Source organism: Balaenoptera musculus, chromosome 6 (assembly GCF_009873245.2).
Source record: "Balaenoptera musculus isolate JJ_BM4_2016_0621 chromosome 6, mBalMus1.pri.v3, whole genome shotgun sequence".
Taxonomy (NCBI): domain Eukaryota; kingdom Metazoa; phylum Chordata; class Mammalia; order Artiodactyla; family Balaenopteridae; genus Balaenoptera; species Balaenoptera musculus.
The window spans coordinates 48,318,966-48,338,829 of NC_045790.1; the positions used below are offsets into that span (position 1 = coordinate 48,318,966).

Consider the following 19,864-nt stretch of genomic DNA (forward strand, 5'->3'; position numbering starts at 1 on the left):
ATCATTTGATCCAAAATATCATAATTTCCTTATATCTATATTTCTGTGGTTAAACATTTCTGATATTAATGAATGCAATTTCTGAACTGCTTTTAAATAAATGGGACTAATATTTCCTTCGGCTTTGTTTAGCTTTTCCTGTCCTGTCCCAAGTGATTTGGTCACTGTTTGATTTGAGTAAACATCAGTATTTACGTTTACATGAAAAAGGCGTGCTTAACCCAGGTTTGTGGTCAATTCAGAGATCCAGGGCACTAAACTTTGCATTGACGTGGTTGGCAGTTCTGTGTTGGCTGTGGAGGTGTATGGTGGGTTTAAACCAGATCTCACAGGTTGCTGCAGGCATCATGCAGAACAAGGGTACCTGTAGGATGTGATGACACCAGGGCAGGTGACCTGAGTTTACGTAGCATAGGAGCTGCTCTGGAAGCGGAGGCACCTAGGTCCGTGACCCAGCTTTCTCCTGCCTGCCCGGACTTGGTGCAGATCCCATAACTTCTTTGGGCTTCAGTATTTTCATTTGTAAATACAGATGATAATCCCTGTCTTGCTAACCTCCTAGGGAAGGTAAAACTGGATTGAGATAACAGATGTGAAAGCACTGTAGAAACTTCAGACAGCAGTAACATTGGGCCAGTCATTTTATAGGGTTGGTTCTCAATAACGATAGCTGACTTTCATCGGGTGCTTGGCATCTTGCTAAGAGCTTGACGTGCACCATCTCATTTCCTCCTTATAGTTACTGCCTGACAGGAATACTATACTCATTGGACAGATGGCAAAACTAAGGCCTAGAGAAATTAAGTAAAGAAGCTACTTAGCTAGTAAAGTCAAACTGAAAAATTGAAGTAAAAAATGAGGACGATGATAATACCTGTCCTATTAACTTATAAGTTAATTAAAAGATTGTGTATAATTACACTTTTAAAAAGTTTAAAATGTAACATATGAAGTGATCATTATTATTAGTGATGAACTGGCTTGGTGGAAGAACAGAATTGTCCCGTAACTGAGTTAGAGCTGATTGTCCGATGCTGTGTGGTAGGTCTATAAACTTGGGAAGGGTACGACCATGTATTCTAAAAAGCATCAGAACTCTGCTTTATTTATCTCATCATAAATGCGTGAAAGTGCAAATGGGATTTTACGATGGTATTTTTTGTCGCTTATTCATTAGCTACTTAAAGTAGTATATTTAAATGAGGTTGAGTAAAAAGAAGGAAGTTGTTACTTTTCTAAGTAATTTACCTACTTTTATAAAACAAAAAGAGCTTCGTGACTAGGAAAACATTTCATTATACTTTAACTGCCAACTGAGAAAACCATTTTCTAGCCCTTACATTGAGTTCTCCTTTTTTGGAGATGCACATGGCATAAACCCCATGCAGATTGAATGGCAGTGTCTCATAGCTGGTTAAGTGGGGATTTTAGGAGTTGCTAATTATCTTAATTTTTCATGATCATGATTTTTTAAAAATCTGATAAATGTGATTTGCTTTCATGAAGCAATTTCCTAGGAATTTATGTTTCCTATTGTTAAAACAGCAGATAGAGAGCTACCTCTCTAGAAGACCCACATGCAATTTTAGAGTTCCAAGTCCTTTCATGGAGGAGAAAGCTGATTTCTGGAGAGTTTAGGAGTTTCTCTGAAGTAACATCAACATTATCATAACGGTGATCTCAGTCATAATAGCTGCAGCCACTCACACTTATTGAGTGTGTCAGGCACTCTGCTAAGCTCTTTAAATGTATTACACCCTTTATTCCTCATGACAGCTCTATGAAGTAAGTAGCTATTATCCTTACTTCAGAGGATGAAAAAACTGAGGCTTAGTGAGAACAAGTAATTTGCCGAAGGCTACCCAAACCAGTAAGTGACAGAGCCAGGATCCCAAGCCAGGCTATGTTGTTCCAAAGCTCCCCTCCTAATCACCATGGTATAGTGATGATCACTGTATCACCACTGGACTAGTTGCTCAGCAAGTTAGTGTGACTGGGTTTTATAGGCCCACTGTACACACTGTCGCTCACGATGCAGATTATTTCTCTTGCATTAGGATTTAAGTTGCATTAGGATTCAGTTCTGAGATTTTGTTCACACTTCGGTCCCATGGCCAGGGATGACTTTTGCAATTTGCTGTCAAATTAAATGGAGCTGGACAAAATAAGTCCACTTGAACTCAAAAGAACCGCCACTTGGGGCATACAAGTTTGGGCATTTGCTTGGGACTGTTGCTCTGAATTCCTCGAGGGAAGGGGGAATCTGGATGTAGTTTCAGCAAAAAACAGATTTGTTTGCTAATGATTGTGACCATGATAGTGTGATGAGTGAGAGCTTTTTTCGTTTCTCCAACCCTTGCCAATTTAAGCCCCCTTCATTACCGCCTTGGAGAGAAAAGCAGAGGTCTGTGCCAAAAAAAAAACCCAAAAAAAAAACCAAAAATAACCTGAAAAGGTGGTTCTCTGATCTTCTCACAAACAATGTCTTGCACAATTCCCCCCAGACAGCCTTAACAGTCTTACCAGTCTCCTAGACTGAGTTACGTAAGGCCAAATGTAGCCTTTTTTACATTGAAAGACACTCGGAAAACATAAAGTGCTTATTAGCTGAACTAAAACTATGACTTTTTAGTTGTTGCTGAACCACAGGTATACATTTGGAGGCTTTCTGGCCACATGATAGACTTTACCCTTCATCCAAGAAGCAATGATGACACAAACCATTGCACAAATCACCAGGTACTGCATTAAAAAAAATAATTTCCTCTCGTGTAAAACAGAAGCTATGACTATAGCATGGCAGGCACAAGGAGGATTTTACATTTGATAAGATTCCAAGTGTCTTAGCTACTATAGTGTTAAATCAATGAAGCAGAAAACACGTTAAACATGTCCAGATCTCTGATATCCAGAAGGGCCATGCCTCCGCACTTCTGGGTGTGCCCAAGTTGGGACCACCACCAGAACATATACTATACTCTGTATAGGGTGTGTGATGGGACTAGTGATAACATAGCTCTGAGTCACCCGTGAGAAATATGCTCAATTTTAGCTAAAAGTTATTAAATTTTAAACTTCACTTTCTCTTCTGTCCCATTATAAGCATTGTTTTAGCTTCTTTTTTGAGACCGCTTTTGGCCTGGGAACAAAGTATTCTGTCATGTCATAAAAATAACTGCATAAATGACATCTGTAGAGAGCAATACAGCTTCCTTGGGATGGAACAGCTGGCCACCGGGTAAGCTCACTTGTCGGTCTTGTAGTGAAAGGAACTCAAATTCCTATCTCAGGAAATGTCAAGTTACTACATGTCATGGATATTCAGGCTTGCTTTAGAAGAGTGGAAACCAAGAATGCTAGGTCATTGAATTCCACGTGTCTATTATCTACAGAATGATTTTACCTATGTATGAGCTATAGACAAAACTGGAAAGAGATATAGCAAAAGCATTCATAGTGATTATCTGTGGGCACTGGAGATTTTTAGAGAATTTGATCATTTTCATTATAGTCTTTTAACTTACCAACATTTCTGAGTTAGCATGAAGAATCAGAAAAAAGCCATGAAAACATGAAAATTATTTTGGAAAGAATAGGCTAGATGGTAACAATCTCTTTAGTCCCAAGAACCACTAGATGAATCCAGCCACAACCATGGAAACCTATGGATGCTGTTGGTGAGTGAAATGAGTAAGTGATGTCATTCATTAGTTCAAATGTATACCATCTCCACTTATTATAAAGCAAATTAATGAGAACAGTGAGGCTATTTTGGTAAACAGAAAAATTGGGTATCAAGGATTATGGCTAACAGTTATCACATCCAGTTTATTTCTGATTTGTTTTGGTTTTAGGTGTGTAGTAATGAGAAGATTCTTAGAGAAGTAGTTGCTAATGGTGACAATTTTTACAGCTCACCTTACAATCTTCAGATATTTATTTTTTAATTAAACAGACATAATTATGGAACTTAACAATGAGGGCAAAAAGTATTTCCTTTGGTAGTGAAATATTTTTACTGTTGTTGACAACAATTTTTAATTTTAGCTTAGCTTGAACAAGTTAACATTCGTTTATGTTTGAGTATACTTTTTGTGAGTTACTGTTTAAAGATACTTCCAAATATATAAAATGAAATTTAATGAAGCAACTCCACGGAACAACAACGTCTATAGCCGCAGTTGGAAAACCACTAATTTAATACAACAAATAACCCTCTCACTTCCACTAGTGGGTGAGAAAACTAAGGCCCAGAAGGGTAAAATAATAAACCCAGGGATACAGACTTATTTAGTGCCTTTTTTTGCTGTCCATGGTACTTCCCAATCTCGACAGGGAATGAACGTGGCTATCTAAATGGGATTTTGCTTTCAAATAATCGGCCAAAAATCAAAGTCTAATACAGGAAAAGTGAAGAACTATCTCAATGGCTACACAAAATAAATTTCTTTGGAAATTCCAAAATATGTGACTTTGTTCTAAACAATACCTCTTGTGTTTTCCCTTTTAGGGGCTTCTAGGTTTGGACGCAAAGGTGTTGTTTAATGTCACCATGTCACTCTTGATTTTACTATTAGACAGTTAAATCTGTAGTTAGAAAACAGTTCCTTGGGGGTTTGATTCTGCTGTGTCTGATGAGAGGGCAGACCTATTTTATCGAGTCTCTTCATCTCCTTTTCTCAGACTATCACTTCTTATTTTCTCTTGGAATTCAGGAAGGTTGCTTTGATCCTGGATATGCAAATGAGTTCAGTGAATTTCACAGCAATCCTGAAGTATCTTAACCTCAGACTAGCATATCTACATTTCCTAAAGCAGTTTCCTCTTAAACCTCTTCTACTGCTAAGTCTTAAGTTTTACAGCTTTCTTTAATTACCTCTGTAATAAAAAAGCAGCTTCCTGACATTTGCTTCTAACTTATTTTTTGTCTCCTTTTCTCTCTCTCTTTTTTAAGAGCCACCTGTCCCAACATTTATACATGTGCTGTATTAGATGATTTAAAATAACATAGACATAGAAAAAGGATAAATTTCACAAACTTCTGTCATGTAGGATGGCCTTTTGCTTTTGAATAATAAGAAATAGGCCAAAAATATTACTCCAACAGAAAAGATAGGTGAAAATCAGAAGCCAGAAAAAAAATGAGTAAATTATTTACTGATTAGAAACGTATTCCTTAAAATTGTTAACAAAATGCTTTCACTCCACAACTGTTTTTCATGGCCATCTCTTCACTGAAGTTTTTTCTGAGTGGGGGAAAAGCTTTAGGCAGTTGTGGGAAGTGAATTCGTCATTTCTCCTAGAAATACACACATAAATTTTCATGGAACTGTGTATAAGACCTTCAAAGTTGCTCTATGGCTGAGTCAACCCGTTTGAATTGGGATAATTATGCTTTTTATGCACTGGTCTTCCTGGTATAGATATGGATAAAGATGTATAATAAGTACAATAATTTTAAACTAGGGTTGAATTGCATGAGTTAGAATTATCTTGGCTAAAAATACCTCATACCCTTAATATTTCCAAAATAAAGAGGTCCAAGCAAAATTTTAACACCTCATTTAGTTTTATACCGTATCCAATCTGTAATACATAGTTTTCTGGTGTAATATGAAGCAAAATTAAACTTCACCTGAATTATATATTTATAAAATATCTACTCTTCTGTTTCTTTAATGAAAACCTGTTATTCTGAGTTCACTTTTATCAGCTAGGTAATGTGGTGTCTATGAGTAAATTAATAATAGCAATTTCACATCACCTGTAGAATTTAGAATTCCTGAATGTGAGGCAGAAAGAGTACAAGAAAATACACTTTAAAAAGGTAACAGCAGAAAACAAAAACTAAAATTGCATTGCCTACAATTCAAAGATAGAGTGATTTTCAGCCACATGGCTCATGTAGTATTTTGCCTATTCAAAGTTTTGTTTTATGAATATATAGTTAATAAACTATGATTTAAAAAATACCATTGAGATGTTTCTCAGAAATCCAAGGGTCTTGGAAAGGACTCTCTATCTTTTGGTCTTCATGATGAGTTTTGTAGGATAAGAGTTTTCATATATCCTCTCTCACGTGTTGAGGATGAATAAGCCAAGTTAATAAAATTACCAGGTAGTGTTGCAACTAAAAAGGCAAACATTACACCCATGAAAAGATTCTTGACCTGCACTTCTATGACTACTCATCATCTGAGATAGTTCATTCATCAGCCTGATTCTTGATCCTGCAAATAATTGAGGGTCAATTATGGTTTCCCCAAAGCAAACATATGTGAAAGTGTCAAGTGTCTCTTTAAGGCTCCTAATTAAAAAAGACCTTTAAAAAAGAATCTGACTATTAGAAATAAGTCCTGCTTTCTCTTCAACAAAGGCTGAGTTTATTTGAATGTGGAAGAACTGTTCTAAGGCTGGTTTTGATTCTGGTTAATTGGTGTGGCCCACCATAGGCTAAAATGGGTCAGCTGTGACCCTGAAATATGTTCGGCTCTGATCATCTCACTGATCAGGTGACAGAGTGAAAATGCAAAGAATCCTGAGAACATTGTACCATCACGTTTGTTAAGGTCAGAAACAAGTAACCAGAGTGAAACAAAATCAGAAGAGAAAATGACTCTGCAGAGTGCTTTACCTGCAGCTTTACCAATGGAAAACCTATAGACCCTGAGATGACATCTTACAGTAGCAAGAGTAAGGGGCATGGGTTCTAATAACACATGACTAGGAATGGACACTGGACAGCAGCACTTATTTATTTTTAATGAAACAGTTTTTAAGAAGCTTATTTGAACTTGATTTATGTTTATGGTAAACAAACTGGTAAATGTGACTGACCTGGCTGGACAAGGATCCAAGTTGCACTCCTGAAGCTTGGGCTTGGGTTTGATGTTCTCGGGGTAATAGTGACAGTATTGGTCAGCAACCACTCGGTTACTCCGAAGATCGTAACACTCAGCTGATGTCAGCTGGTAACCTGCAGTATCAAACCATTCAGGCAAATTTCAATGCACACATCAATGCAATATATTCCCTTAGGCTTTTTTGGCCATCTCATATTAATGAAAATTCTTCCCCAATGCTCCAGTCATTTCCAGGACCAAAGACGGATAAATGGAAGGCTTGCTAATTTTTGCAGGCCTCAAAAACTGTGTTTTTCCACTCGAATTTTAATAATTAAATTATACCATTGGGCTTGAACTACATAAGAGCATAGCTAGATTATAAGACTGTCGTAAGTACTATTATTATTCATTTCTTTTGTATAATCTAAAAGTCTAACACAGAATTCTGTATCTAAAAAAGGTCATCAGTGTTTATTTACTAACCATCTCATACAAGGATGCAAAATTGCCTCCCTTGTACCTGGGGCCTCAGGGAGAATAAACTCTCAAATTAAAAAAAATAACCCCCAACACCACTCCTCTTGGTCAGCGGGTGACCATGGGACATGACATAGGATTGGGTACTGCTAGCTGCCTGGAAACTTTTTTTTTCTTCTTTGCCTAAATTCAACCTGAATGGGTTAAGCTGAGTAAATGGATGACTAAGACCTCAACAGTAGCCATCATAAATCTCAAGTTTCCCTGCACAACCAAAAAAATACCTCCTACTGTTCAGTTTTTGTTTCAAAGTCCTTTACCATTTCTCTTTAATTCTCTAGCCAATATTTCTTGATTTCCATGCACAAATTTCCACTCTTTAGAGAATCCTCTTTATTTATTTAAAAATAGTGTTGCTGAGTAATACTTAATTCTACTCATAGTATGTTTTACCGTTCTTACCTACCTTTTTCTTGTCCTATGGATTTCTGGTGGGATGGTGACGAGGACTTAGATTCTTGGGGTGAAAAATAAATGTATATAGAGTATTTTTTAAAAGTTAGGCCTTTTGTATCATTCTAACCCTAATCAACTCCAAAATATATTCCCCATGGGCAGTGGTTGAATATTGTTATTGCTAAATAAGTGTTAGAAAGTCAGATTTAGAGTCGTTAAAAGTCCTGCAAAAGATTTTAGGAAATCAGAAGGAGGCTTCTAAATCAGATTTCCTGACTTGAAGCTGTGTTCTCAGACAACCCACAAAAAGTAATTGTTCACTAAGACCTAAAAAAAGACCTTTTAACAATTTTACTGTAAAGATGAAAAGCATGGAAAGTAATGGCTAAAAACACATGTTCCATTTAATTTTATGTCTTATAAGAAAATCAAAAAGCAAAATGATATTTTACATAAGTAAATATGCTTTTGTTTTTCAATTACATTATACTTAAAGCAGATAACTTGATGACAAGCTAATTATTTTATAAATTTCCAGAAAATAATTTCTACTCAAGGACAGAATGTATTGGGTAGTAAAATGTGGGCACAAGCAGTAAGTAAACACTAAATGTGAGATTATGATTTTTAAAAATTGTAATTTGTCAGCTAAAAATGTGGCTGGGAAGCTCTTCCAGTGTATGTGAAATGAAAACTTAGAACACAAATGAAATAAAGGACCAAAATGGTCAGATAATTGCGTTTTCTAAAGTTTCACAGGGTATTTGGAGTACCAATTCTTTACACTTAGCGAAATGCTCAGCTAGTTGAATGTGGAACCAGAAACATATAAAGGAATTTAAAGATCATTTCTTCAGCAATTTTCAAACTGTGGTCCATGAAACGTGCGGAAGGCTGGTTTCTACATCTTTCAGGTCTTCACTCTGAACAGTGTTCCTTTATCTGGCTCCCTAGTAAGATTTCCTTTGAAGAAAGCGTTTGATAGCTCAGCACATTTGAGAACTACTGATGGTTCTAATTCTTCACTTAGATGTGAGGAAAATAAAGCCCAAAGAGGTTGGTTTGTATATGAATCTAACATTAATTGCCTTATTATATAGCAAGCCATTATCAACGTTACTGAAATTATATGCCAGCAGCAGCTCTCTGTGAAACTGACGCAGCAGGCCTATTATTGAATTGCTACTTCTCACACAACATGTTTTTTATTTAAAAATAAAAGACAAAAAAAATATTTCCTTAGATTTCTTTTTTCGAAACTGCTTCCTGTGTTAGTCATTAATAGGTGTATCAAAACAACATATTCCCATAAATATCAAAGTAATTGGCACTTTATTTTTAAGCAAAGTAATTTTCCATTCAGCACAGACAGAGCAACTGGAAACACTATTTTATTGAAATGCTTAAAATGTTGAATTAATCGTTATGTAACAACCAAGTGAAAGCACTTATTTTTGACTAAGTGCTTTTAAGGTAAAATTGAACAATGCTCTATAGAACCTCCTTTTCAACGGTTTGTTCACATTATGCAGACACAGGTAACACAGCTGAAGATGAATTATATCATATATTCTTATTGTTTTATGAAAATTAATGGATAATCATTTGTCTCCATTTTGAGGTAATATCCTTCTTTTTTCTTATCAAAATAATATAGTGATACCTATGTGGTTTCTCTTATCAAAATAATATAGTGATACCTATGTGGATTCACTACTTAAAGTGAGCCAATTAACAGGTTTCCATGAAGCTGGAGCTACAATTTATTTCATGTGCTCATTTTTAAAGGAATATACATAGAATTTATACCCATTAAATTACCAAAACTTGAAAAAAAGTGATAGTCCACAAATACTGGCTCAGTTAGCAACGAAACTAAAATATTCATAGACTGTTTATTACCCTTCTGGAAAGAATTTTGGTAATATATGCCAATAGCCACAAAAATTCTGAAACTCACTCTTGTGAATTTAGTCCAAGAAAACAATTTGAAAGGAGAAAAATACTTAGGTATTAAGTTATTCATTACATTATAATAGAGAAGTTTAAATGAACTGAATGATCTTCTACAGGGATATGGTTAAATAAATTCTTATAAAATAATTCATGGAAATTATTCTGTAGCCATTGTAGTAATTATTAAAGGTGCGGGGGACCTTTTCCAGTAACACAAAATGCTGTTCATGTTACAGACATGATGGAGCAGAGATGGGAATTCATCTGGTGACTTTTCAGGAGAGATGTGTTTTAATGTATAAATAAGTCAAGTGGCATTCTTTTTACTGTATGGATGACAGGGTAGAGCTGACAAATAACTGAGCCTGAGCCTATGGTGCAGTGATTTTTTTTTTTTCTGGTAATAAACTATTCTCTTTAATTAATCTCTGATTCTTCTTGGATACATCACGCTACATAGAAGGCCTGATAAACACTCTTCACTTCATTCCTTAATAGATAAGTTCATTCAACCAGAGAAGTTTGTTCTCAAATGAATAGAATCACCTCTAGACCAAGCTGTTGCCTGGGTATGACACAGCTTGTCCTGGACTTCCATGAATCAAGGAAAGGAGGAAAGACCATTTCCTCTGATGGGGCTCTACAGACAAGAAACGTTCATGGGGCATCTACACTGAGGTATCTGCCTTACAGGAAGGCTTCAGGATTTGGCCTCACTGAGAAGAAAGAATCTGATGCACCCAGCACTTCCATATGTTGAAGTGACTCTATTTTTATCACAGCTGAGTCTTCCCTCAGAGACGCCAAGAGCTCCTAGACTAAGTGAGCACCATTACCTCCTCCACAGGTTGCTGAGCAAGGGAAGAAATCCGTCTCCCTCCATCGGTGGATGATAGGCTGATAGAAGATGAACTGGACTGTACTGTCTGTGGGCCCCGAGTTGCGGATCTGCAGGAGACAACGGCAAAGCAGAGGAACTAATGTGACAGAGGGGTGCCCTCTGGGCTCCTTGCAGCTTGGACAAGGACGTGTGGTAGTAATGATGGCCTCAGGCTGTGTCCAGGACAGCACTGGGAGAGAAGGGGCAATGGCAGTATCACCCATCTTACCATCTAACCAGCAAATGGTCCTGGCATAAACCATCACTATCATCACCTTCTCAGTTCTGTTGCCACAGAACAAGGAATGGCGATGTCTCAACTTGTGATTCTAGCAGGACTGTATCCCAACCCACTTATTCCATTCCTTTACCCTCTTTTATTTCCAACCTCTCTGGTATGATGGGTAAAATTAAATGGATTTTTCAATGTAGGTTCAGAAATAGACAACTTGTTCTAAGAAAATTATAAATGCAATATGCTGCAAAAAAATTAAAGGTACTGTCATTGGTTAAGAGAAATAAAGAGTTAAAGAATTAAGTAGCTCTTCCCACTCAGGGACATACTTGGAGTTTCCTGGCAATTTAGTGATTCATATATCTTAATGTGCAAAGTTACCAATGGGAAGCTCGCTAAAATGCAAATTCGTGGGTTCCAGCCCAGAGACCCAGGCAATTCAAATGTAGACAGTCCAAAAATCAAACTTTGAAAAACACCAACTTACATTATAAAAGCATTTACTTCAAATAAAACATGTGTTTATGGAAATTATAGCTCCTTTGTTTTTTAAAAGGGAGGAATGTGAGGCAATAATTCTTTAATAGTTTAGAAGTACAAGATTGAGGAAACAAACTCAAACTGAAAGAGAAGGAAAAGTATCCAAGAGGAACAATGCCTTGCTTTTACAAAGACAGAATGACCTCATACAACATTTAGACAGTTGGGCAAGGGCAAGGCTCGGGCTATTTATTATACTAAAGGAAGTTCCACGGACAACTCCAACTCCATCACAGCAATTAGAGAAGCAACAGTCAGCAGAGTCACGTGGCCTAAGTCTTTGTTAATGTTTTCAAGCCTTAGCACTGTTCCAACTGCCCTTTATGTAGAAGAAATTGATGGATTTGGGCTTCAGATTTTTTTTAAAACATAGCCTTTTTTTTTTTTTTTGCTACTGAGTTTAAAAACTGGATTAAATACCTAGGGTGCAGAGGGAAATAGCAACACTGAAGAAACAAGGAACAGGTGCTAAACCCTAGCTCAGTTTTTGGCATTTGGATAAGAATATGAAATGTTCCTCAGAAAATCTGGAAGCGCTGCAAAGGAGAAAGAAGAGAGAAAAGCTATAGAATATCTCATATTATGCTAGGATTCTGACCCACGGAGCATCCAGATCTTTCTTAATTAGAATAAACAGTGATACAATTCCCTACTTTAAAGCAACAGCAGCTGAAGCAATACAGTGTCTTTCACAAAAGGGGAGCATGGCCTACAGATTAATATTTTTCAGTCCTATGTGTCAGATACAGGATATCTAATTGCTTGCTTAGGGAGGTAGTATTAATCACATTGTTTGGAAAGCTTTTTTTTTTTTTTTTTTTTAAGCTCACAAAAGCCGATAGCTCTTTTGGGATGTGTGATTATCACGCTGGAAAGCTATTAGAAGAGGACTCTCATTTGAACACAAGCTCCATAAAAAATAAAAAGACCAGAAAATTTGTTTAGATCTGGAGAGACAGATTATTTTGCAGAGGTCCCTTTCGGGATGCTAGAAATTAAACTAGTCCTAAGAAAGTGTGTGCGTTGGGGGGGGAGGCGGGAATCAAAATGAGGAGGATATAACATCCAAATACTTGGAGAAACCTTGTTCTAGAATATCTACAGTGTCCGGGCTTATCTTTTGGTCTGCTTAAAGAGGCAAAAAATGGAGCAGGTCCTTTTTTCAGCTCCCTCGGAATTACCAATAAAAGCACCACACGCCCAAAGAGAAAGGCATGAATGTCAAGGAGTTTTAGCGTCAAGAGGGAGCGTTAGTAAATACCATGTTGAAGGAAAGAATACAAGCAGCTTAGAAAGAATATTGTTCTCAATGAGTTCAATGAAATGATGCACAATGACCACAAATGCAGAGACCCTATGCCTAGATTTGAAAAGAGATTGGAAAGAACACGGACATCTTATTTCAAACAGATGAAACCAATTATGGTGTATCCAAATCTCTCATCTCATAACCTTGCTTGGTTCCTTCCGCCCTGAAAGCACGCCTGCTTCTCCCTTCTCAATAGTTGCCTTCTTTTAATAAGAACAGCTACAACTACCACAACAAACAGTACTTACTACATTCCTACCATGTGCAGGGAACATTGTATTTGTATTAAATTGAATCTTAAAACTACTCTGCATTATCTTCCACATTTACATTCCAATGAAAAAAATGAGGCTCATAGAGGTTAAGTGACTAGCTCAAGGCAACACAGCAAGGAAACAGCAGAGCAGGGATTTGAATGCAGGTCTGCCTGTCTCTAAAGCTGCCATTCTATGGTACCAAGCAATCCTATCAGTGTTGTGAAGATATAGACACTTATCTTTAGTGGTATCCTTGTAACTCTTCTCAGTATCTTCTTAATTTTACATTTACATTTTAGAGTAGAAAAAATATTTTTTTTTTTAAAAAAAAGAAGAGGCTAGCTGGATGCCTAACTTTGATGGCCTAAATTGTTGCTTACAGAGATGAACCACCGTGTTCCTTTTTCCTGGTTTTATTAATTCTGGGCTGCTGGGACTCTTTTTATCATTAGGTCTGGAGCTTCATAAACCCTAAATCCTCAAACATCAGGTTTTGGTTCTCAAATGTACATTGAAAGCTTCACTCTGACACATTAGAATTTTGTTTTAGGGAACTAAACCATCTGGCATATGTAATTTTGACCTCTTCAAGTTAATAAGGAAAAAGAATGTTCTGAACCAAGTTTTTCTTCCTATAATTATAATGGTTCAGTGTTTCTAACTCAATATAATGACTTCTCACATTGAACGTAAAGGAGGAGACAAAACTGGTCACTTTCCGTAACAGTTGATCACGCTGTCACGGTAGAGCTGCAGGGCGTACAAATGTGTGCTTGGATAACTGGTAAGTGTTAAGTCCACGTAAAATCGAAGGAAATCAAGGAGAGATTTCAAACTCACAAAAGACATCAAGCACACACAGGCTCTTGCAGATGAAGCACTGTGAAATGCCATACTTTTCCTTCTCAGTGGGAGAAAAGGGTAACTTGTGGGCCTTGGGATGTTCCCCAACTAGGCTGCTTTCTCTTTCGAATGTTGTAGAAACTTTCGCCCCAGAAGGACTGTCAGGGGGGAGCTGGCAGGCAGGGTTCTCTCACCCATCTTGCCGGCAGTTAAGTTGCTGCTCTGGCATGAGGAGAGGCGGACAAAAGGGAGCTGTGGGCAGACCTGCCACTGTGAGCCGCTGAGCTGGGACCCCCGGACCCACAATGGTACTCAACTTGGTCACCTGCTCTTAGGGCAGCCAGGGATGTCATGACTTGGGAAGGCTTGGAAATGGTGGAAATACATCAGTATGCCTGCTAGGGAGGGAATAAAACGGAAAAGAGGGGAATCTGTTTATTAAATGCCTCAGTCTACTATATTTTCATTTGGGGCTGCTCTGGTGGCAGATGGTGATAGCAAATCCTCAAAAAACTGTAAAAATATTTTAAAATGCTTTTGTGGGCTTTGAAGAATATGCAACAATAATCAGATCTTTCTTATTAGCATTTAGGTGGTTACAAATACTTAATGTTGATACATTTGTTATTCTCTTGCCTTTCTCTTCCTTATTCTGTAAACTCCAGGAAGGCAAGTATCACTTATCTTGCTTATTGCTCTTTCTTCAGCATCATCTACAATGTTAAGCACATAGTAGGTGTCCAAACAACTGAATAAATGAATGCATGAATGAAGAAAACAAATGAATTATTTACTGACCACAGTCCTTTCAAGCACTTTTGGAATTGCAAACTATTATTTGTGACAAATTCTTGGAAGTGTTATCTTTTTATATACATCTTGCAGTTTTCTTGAAGATGTTACTAATCATTTCTTGTTGACAAAATTGATTATGTTGATAAATTTCATGAAAAGAGGCAGTATTGTTACAATGCAGCCCTCAACCAAAAGTCCTTTTCACTCTCCTTTGAAGGTTATCTCTTTAGGCAGGATAGTGTAGCGGAAAGGGCTTGTAAAAATGCTAGTTATTATTGGAATAAAACATAGACAAATTTTCCACTGTTTTAACAGTTGGAAATGCTAAGATTAGAGGTTATTCAGTAAAAATAATGAAAAAAAATTGTTAGCACCCAACTTTACTTTTACACTTCCTATAGAGTTTTCTAGTCCTCCTAAAATGCCAGACCTCAATATTGGGAGATACAGCAGTTCAGCCCATAGGCCCTTGGCTCAGGGTTGCATGAGAGATGTTGGTTATGGATTTACTGCCCAAAGCCCTTGCGTACGGCAGTAGATCAGGGATGCTTCTTTGGAAATAATGAGTGTAATGTTGGCTAAGGAACAAAGAGGTGGAAGCAATGTGTCAGGACGAAGATGCTAGGCAGGGCAAACTAGAGTCTACTGGATGTGTTACAGGGAAGAACAAAATGTGACTACATGTTGGATCTGTTTCTTTTACTTTAACCTTTGCTTCCCGTTGCTTTTGCTCACTAAAAGAATACTGCCTGTACTGTAATGGCCTGCCTCAGGGAACCCTGCCCCTCTGCCTGAATGTTAAACCAAAGTGTCTTTGTTCAGGGAAACATCCTGACCCTGCCCACCTGTGGATGGCAGCAAAAAAGAAGGAATTAACACATCCCCTCCCCGAGGCTGGCCATTCCAGGAGATATTTGCAAGACTTAATGGTCTTTTTACTTTACTTCTCCACCTCCTCCCCCTCTCTGTTCTATAAAAGAAACTGGCATCCAGAGCCCCAATTAGATGGTTCTTTTGAGACACTAGTCTGCCATCTTCTCCGTCTGCCGGCTTTCTGAGTAAAGTTGTATTCCTTGTCTCAGCACCTCGTCTCCCGATTCATTGGCCTGTTGTGTGGTGAACAGAGTGAGCTTAGACTCGGTAACAGAAGGACTGTCTCAGTGCTGCGATGCAGAAGGAGGGCAGAAAAGAAATGAGCAGAGTGGAGCCAGTGGGGCTAGGACTGGGCAGGGGTCTGCCTCTGTCAGCGTCACAGAAATGTAAGGAGTTGGTTCTGACGCTGTATCTTAAACCTAGCTGTTGCACCGGTAGAACAATGTGCGAAGCCCAACAAGAAATGCAGGGTATTGCACTCAGCTCAGTTCTAAACTCTTGGAGTCGATTAGCATAAAGGAGCATATTTATTGGGGGAATGAAATCACTATTTATTACATGCTTCTTTTTTTCCTATAGTTAATTTAGACTTTTCCGCTCTAGAATGTCTGGCTTACAACAATGATTTTCCCTTTGTATGAACATAGGTTGACCAGTATGGGGTCCATCTAGAGACAGGCCGGGTGGCAGGGTGAAATCAACTGGGAATTAAACATTTGCCAAAGCTCAGCCTCCACCAGAGAAAAGAATCGATGATTTCAATCCTACCTGAGATTCACAGGATGCCCAAGTCTCACAAAGTGTGTCTTCATCACGTTAGCTTGTAGCAAGTACCTATAGCTTTTACTATCCATTTTAATTTGGTACTTAATGATATGCACCACTATTTCAAAATTTCCTCTTCAGTGTTTTATCTGTCAAATGGCATTATGAGCTAGGAGAGGGCAGATACCATATTTCGAAATCCATCTGCCCCACGCATGAAAGCATCTCCTGAAAGAAGAATATACATGGAAGTTCTATAAACTTACTTGATGAAGTGAACTCTCATAACTTTGCATGTGTGATTTCTGTCCAGGGGCCCCTCCTATTGTGTCCCCTTTAATAAAAACAATTTTGGGGGGTGCTGAATTATGTACAGGGTAATGCTCAAGGCTGTCCAGAAAGAAATATGAAGGCATCATCTCTGCCTAATGCCCTAAATTTGCAAATAGAAACCACCAGCTTTCTATTCCCTAGAGTACTTAGGCAAAAATTGGGATAATGCCAATCTTCCTAACCATATTCCCCAACTATGGAAGTGTAATGCATTTAGAAAATTATCCTCTGTAGGAAATAACTGTTCTCTGATTGTCAATGCATGAATTGTGAATCAGTGTTCTTAGCTCTGGATACGCTGATGGTTTACTATTAGGCTGTGTATTTCTGCTACTTTGGTGGCTTAGGTACTCATCAATCACTTTTCTCTCCAGCTAATATGGCTTTCTTAAATTTTAAAAATGGGCACAAACTGAGTATGTATAAATACACCTTAGCTGCTTTCACAAGTAGAGCTAAGTTCAATGTTCTAATAAAGACCAGACTATGACCAAAAAAAAAACCCTCTTATAATCTGGGAAGGTCCTTATCTTTCACTGAGTCTGTAGATTCAGAAAAGATGCACATGGCTTGGAAAGGGAAGAAGGGTATGCTAAGGCAGACAGTCATCTAGCCAATAGCCAATCACCCCTAACAATTAATGTGATTATAGGTGTCACAACCAGCCTATGCCCACCTCTATTTGTCTTATAGCTATACCTGCCACACTGTTCCTGGGTGTACCACTTGTAAATCAATCAGCCCCTGACCGTCTTCAGAGAAGCAGTTTTCTGCCATTGTGTAGACAGGGTATCGTGATAAGTCTGACTGGGAGTTAAAGCATTTGAAAAAGATGGAAAGGAAGTCACTTGGTTCTGTTTGCTTTTATACACACTATCTCATTCAATTCCTTACAAAGGCTCTATGGGGGGAGATTTTATTACCATTTTTCAAACGAGTAAATAGGCTCAAGGAGGTAAAACAACATACTCAAGGTCACACCCCCAGTAAGCAGGAGAATATACAAAATTCTAGAGTGTTTATCCTTTTTACCCCTCTACACTAGCATTGCCAAAAATGTATAGCCAGTGTATGAAGTACAAATTTTTGGAAGACATGCTCCCCTAGGAGGTAAGATGAGCGTTTAGTCCATTTTTAAAGGTGGCCAGAAAAAGAGATTCCAAAAATAATTTTGGCACCAATCGTAATATATAAGAATTCTCACTGTGAGAAAATCTTCCTTACGTGCAAAAAAGTCTTTTCCTTTTAAATAAACGAAAATGGTACTTTGGCAATAAACTTCCAAGGAGATGTTGACAAATGACCATTCTGATCCCTATGTATTTCATTTAGAAAGGAAGTTGTTACTTAAATTAATGTATAATGCAAAAGAGATTATACTTTGAATGACACTGAAAACTGAGTTACAAACTATGTGTGTAATTTCTAAGCACCTAAATCATGAAAGATGGCAAATAAGCAAATGGTAATCTTTCATTTTCAGCTATTTCCTGGGGAAAATTAAGGGAGAAAATGTTGCTTTATTATAAATCACTGGCAAAAAAGGTAATTTTCTTCTTTTTCCCTATATCTCCTTACACTATCTGGCTCATTTTCAAGTTTGAGTAAAAATATTTAAAAATTATATAATCTATTTTAGAATAACTTTACATTTATTTGATCCTGATATTTTCTAATGAAACCTTAATCTCATCTCATTTGCAACCTGAAGCTAGGTCACCAAAGATGATATAATGCAAAAGACAGTAAAATGATAGCTCAGCCTGCTTCTGAAAGAAGATACTTACAGGTGCTAGGGATCTAGGAAAGCATCAAAAAGTTCCTCAAAGTTCATTTTTCCTTTACTATGTATATTTATACATTGAAGAAAAAATACCTGCTTAGAAGCAACATAGAATACTAAAGAGTTTTGAGCCAGAAGTAGAGACATGATCTTTGGTCCTGGCTTGTCATTGGTGTGAGCTAGGGCACATCACTCAACTTCCCTCAGATTCAGTGTCCTTTCAGGAAGGATAAAGATGTCATATTTGTCCCACTTCAGCAACTGCCATGTGGTAAAAGTCCCTTATTCATCCAGCACTTGTCGAGTTTTTTACGGAGATATGAAGACAGATATGATTCTGCCCCTGCCCTTGAGGAACACGAAGAGGGGAGATGTGATGGAAACTGGAATTTGCGGTCAAGTCACAGAATGCTTCTGGAAGGAGAAAGTCCTGAAGTACAAGTATGAGTTAGTGAAGAAAATGGGGGAAGAAAAGATAAGAGCATCGCAGACAGAGGACACAGCATTACGCAAAGGTAATGAATTATGAGAGTGCAAGATGTTGGGGGACTTGCCAGTCATTCAGTTGACTGAAACAGGAGAGGAAAAGTCAAAGCTGAGGTTGGAAAGGTAGATAGAATCCAGATTATTGAGAGTAACAGATGCTGGGCTATGGATTTGCATTTTAATCCCAAAGCAATGAGTGGAGGTGATGGGCAACGCAAGAGCATGAATAGGGGAAACTCACTCTGGTTTTTGGAAAACTCACTCTGAAGGTAACACGGACAATGGGTCAGAGGCTGGGAAACTAATTCAGAGCCCATCGCATTAGTTCAAGTGAGAAATACAAAGACCTAAACTAAGACAGTGGTGGCAAGGATGGAGAAGAAAGAACAGTCTTGAGAGATGATATGGAGGTAGTGCTGACAAAGTTTAATGTCTAACTAGGGGTGTATAGGAGAAGGGAATTGGTGTGAATCAGAGGTTTCTGACTTGGCTGGGTAAATAGTGTATTGTTCCACAGGATAAGAAATAAAGAAGATAAAGTAGGTTTCTGGGGCTAGACAAGTCCAATTTTGGACACATTGAGCTCACTGTACCTGTGGGTGATGTGCAGAAGGCAGCTGGACATATGAAATGCATTTGACAATTCTGTGAACTGTTCAAACATGGACGATATTACTTGAATTCAATTCTATATTTTCAGTATATGTATTAACTCTTGCAAAGTTACTAGGGAAATTAGTATAAGTGGTTTATTCTAAGGGCTTCAAGAAATTAAGGCATCTCTCATTCTTTTACTGTATGTGTTTGTTCAACTGAAATTATTTAACTACCTACCACATCACTTCTATTGGGAGCTATCTCTGATGGTTTGTGGCTTCTTGTTCACTGCCATGTAACTGGCATCTGGACTGGATTAAAGGGGCTACCATGCAGATGGAGACAGAGGACGGACTCTGGAACCCTTCTTCCATGCAGCCTCACTGCCTATCACATTTCCAACATGCATCCTGACTTCCAGCTGTCATGGGGTC

The 19,864-nt window shown here is 37.9% G+C and overlaps 1 protein-coding gene across 2 annotated transcripts in view; it reads right to left on the reverse strand.

Moving 5' to 3' along the window:
* The window catches only part of ADAMTSL1 (ADAMTS like 1), a 1,026,618-nt gene that overhangs the window by 264,022 nt on the left and 742,732 nt on the right, over positions 1-19,864 (reverse strand). For both annotated transcript variants that reach the window (XM_036856350.1, XM_036856351.1), the window contains 2 exons: positions 10,571-10,682; positions 6,838-6,976 (listed from right to left, as the gene is read on the reverse strand). In XM_036856350.1, coding sequence (XP_036712245.1) covers positions 6,838-6,976; positions 10,571-10,682 — 251 coding nt within the window. The remainder of the gene's footprint in view (positions 1-6,837; positions 6,977-10,570; positions 10,683-19,864) is intronic.